Source organism: Stegodyphus dumicola, chromosome 8 (genome assembly GCF_044657685.1).
Source record: "Stegodyphus dumicola isolate Sdum_Otavi_A_Nest chromosome 8, ASM4465768v1".
Taxonomy (NCBI): Eukaryota; Metazoa; Arthropoda; class Arachnida; order Araneae; family Eresidae; genus Stegodyphus; species Stegodyphus dumicola.
Window position 1 is genome coordinate 120,281,486 of NC_140775.1, and position 3,552 is coordinate 120,285,037.

Consider the following 3,552-nt stretch of genomic DNA (forward strand, 5'->3'; position numbering starts at 1 on the left):
TAGGCTTATTGTTATTGTTTTTGTGATAAGTTGGATAAAGAAACACAGAATTGTAATGAGTAAAGACATGTATAATATGCAGAAAATTTAACTTCAGTACATAATAACTAACAAATTATTGAAATGAATCCAACTAACATTTTATACATTTTAAATAAAAACATAACTTATAACAAGCATAATGACATATGAAATACTAATGAGATTTATGTAACTGAGATTTTCCACTGACAATAGTTTGTAGCTGTGGACTAATTTTACTTGTACCAATTATTAAAATAGATTTAAGATGCTCATCAGTTAATTTAGATCTGTAAACATTTTTTGTGTACTTCATTTTGGAGAAGGTCTTCTCACACAAATAAGTAGTACCAAAAACAGAAAACAGCCCACGAGCAAATTTATGCAAATTATCAAATTGTGTCAGTGGAAGACTCTTATAAAATTCCAACAAAGATGAGTTTTGATATTTGTTCTTAATTATATCAATGCACTGTAGATCAATCATTTCCATTTGAAGTTCCGGGGCTAGGGTTTCAATGTCAGTATCAAAAGGATTCTGAAAAATCTTAATTTGATTCGCAATGGCATCAAAGTCCGAGAAACGAGTATCAAAATTTATTTTCAAAGCACTCAAAGTTTCGATTGTAAAATCAATAGGAAACTCAGTCTCAGTGGTGTAGCTGAATATTTCACATGTTTTAAAATGTGAAAAACATTTACTTCGTAGTTGTGATTGAAACAGTATCAATTTCTTCTGGAATGATTTGATATTAGTGTATAAATCAGGAAGATGCTGGTTTTCTCCTTGCAATCTCAAATTCAGTTCGTTCACATGTTTTGTCAAATCAACATAGAATGCTAACTTCCACAGCCATGCGTTGTTTTGTAATTCAGTAAGAGGGCGATGCTTTTCATTCAAAAAAATTTCGATCACTGCTCGAAATTAAAAAAAGCGCTGAAGAACTTTCCCACAACTAAGCCAACGTACGGCAGTATAAGGTAAGTATTTTCTCCAATCTCTTCAATAAATTGTCGGAATTGTCGGTGATTCAGCCCAAAAGATCTATTAAATTAACAGTTGATATGACTGGTTTCAGAACTTCAGACATATCCAAACATTTTCCGCACAAGGACTGTTGATGAATGATACAATGTAAGACTAATGGTTTTGAACCACCATCATTTTCTACAGCCTTTGACACAAGAGCGACCACTCCTTTATCTTTCCCACTCATGTTTTTGCCTCCATCAGTTGTAATACATTTCAAGATTTTCCATCGAAGGTTCTTTTGATTAATGGCCATTTCAACTCCTTTAAAAATATCTGTACCAGTAGTTGTGCCATGAATACTATACATATCAAGAAGTTCTTCATGCACTTCATAGCTTTTATCTACTCCTCGAATATAAATCAACACCTGAGCAGTATCTGACACATCCGTTGACTCATCCAAGGCCAAAGAAAACCACTCAACATGTCCATTTTTGTCGAACAGTTGAGAGGATATATTTTCAGCAATGTTTTCTACCCTTCGAGCCACAGTGTTTGCTGACATACTGACAGTTTTTAATAAATTTACCTTTTCAGGGCATATTTCTTCGGCTACTGCAATTATGCATTCTTTGATCATTTCTCCATCGGTGAATGGTTTTCCACGTTTTGCAATTTCAAGAGCCACACGAAAGCTGGCACAAGTTGCAGCCTCTTGTTCAGTTTTGAGTTTTGTAAATGAAGATTGCTGCGATTTCAATCCGCGTTTCATAGCTTCGAATTTTTCTGTCCGCAAACTCCCTGTATATTTTGAGTAATTTCGAAAATGTTTTGTTTCATAATGACGTTTAACGTCATTATGAAACATTCGAAAATGTAACATTCGAAAATGTTTTGTTTCATAATGACGTTCTTTGAGAACGGCTATGCTTTCATTGCAAATCAAACATAGCGCCTTGTTACTGGACTCAATTACGAAATACTGAATGTTCCACTGATCTTTGAATTTTCTGCATTCACTATCAATTTTTCGCTTCTTTTCCATACTACTAAATCACACACAAAAGCAACAATTCAAATCAAAATACTGTTACAAAGATGTCTTAAACTTAAACACGCACAAACACGTTTTAAGGAGGTATGCACTATTTTATTCCACAACAGTGTCATAGGAACTGACTTCTGTACGTGCTATTAGCGCCATCTGTTAGTGATGGAAGGTACTACCTATTTCCGCTTGTGTCCACCAGATGTCGTGTCACGTTACTCCTCATGGCTCGTACTCTACGACTAATCTAGAAATTACAGATAATGACAGGAAAATTAATAATATGCAGTGCTGCCGTTTTGCGGACTTTAGTCCGATTTGCAGCCTTTTTTAAACGTTGCGTACTTTTTCGGACTTTTTTATTCATCAGTGGACTATTTCACTTTTTACCACCGGCAACAATGATAATATGGTTTTGGCCCTCGGAACTTACTGGAGTAATCAGTATGGCCCTAAGGCTGGAAAGTTTGGAGACCCCTGGTATAGAAGAAAACATATGAGAACCGCTAGATAAACTGGTATCTAATAAATAGATCATTGCTCATTCCCCATATACTTCCAGGAAAGAAAAAATTGTATCCTCAGTTATATGCGTATGTGGGGAAAAGGGTGATCCAAATCATTTCGTCACCAATTGTTTGCTAGCAAATAAATAACATATAAAGCTCCCAGAAACCAAAATCCACGAATATATAAACTATACAAAAAAAAAAAAAATAACAAAAACAAATTAGAGACAATTATCAACTAACTGTCGCATAGAGGAAAGAAATTTTATGCACCAAAGTAGATAAACAGCTACATCATATTCTGTACTACTAAGCAATGCGTGAGGTAATAAGAAATTCATGTCTTGCACAAGAAAAATTTATAACAAAAGTTTTCTAGAGCAACTTAACATTGCATTAAGCACTTTGCATAAATGAAATATTAACAAAAGAATTTCTAAAAAAATAAACTTTGAATAAAGGAAATGTACACAGCATGAAATAATTGTACGTAGCGTAAATCGAATTTTTACGTTCAATCCTTGCATGAGGGAATTAATAAATAATGGATATTATGCGCACATATTTTGACATATAAGAGTTTATTAAAAATGATGATACACAAAATGGTGACAAGCATGAATTACCAGAGATTCGTAAGTGTAAATTTTTATAAGTGCAAAACATGGGTAACTATTGGGTGTCTATTGTATTTCAACCTGATCTGACCTGTTAAATCGTCCATCCAATATATGGATTAGTGATGCTGATTGCTCCATCGATGGGTGTAAGCTCAAATCCAGGAGAAAACATGGATGATTGTAAGCGTATAGTATCTGTTCGGCAAAGAGGGCACTCAAAATACACTACCAGCCGAAAGTTCTCTCAAGAGATGGTCTTAGGGGAAAAAGGATGCTAGTTCCTCGGACTGCCTTCCGGACCCTCCAAACAGGGACATAATTTTAACTAACGAACTCCGCGATACCTAATTATACTTACGGTAATTTGGTGCAATACCTAAT

At 34.5% G+C, this 3,552-nt stretch overlaps 1 protein-coding gene across 1 annotated transcript; it reads right to left on the bottom strand.

The window, feature by feature from the left end:
• Nucleotides 1–1,052: 1,052 nt before the first annotated feature.
• Nucleotides 1,053–2,039, bottom strand: LOC146995938 (general transcription factor II-I repeat domain-containing protein 2-like). The gene has a single exon (XM_085823022.1). The coding sequence runs from the start codon at nucleotides 2,037–2,039 to the stop codon at nucleotides 1,053–1,055; it is 987 nt and encodes a 328-aa protein (XP_085679148.1).
• Nucleotides 2,040–3,552: the final 1,513 nt, after the last annotated feature.

Coding starts and splice junctions, on each gene's coding strand:
- LOC146995938 (XM_085823022.1), bottom strand. CDS start 2,039: ATGGAAAAGAAGCGAAAAATTGATAGTGAATGCAGAAAATTCAAAGAT.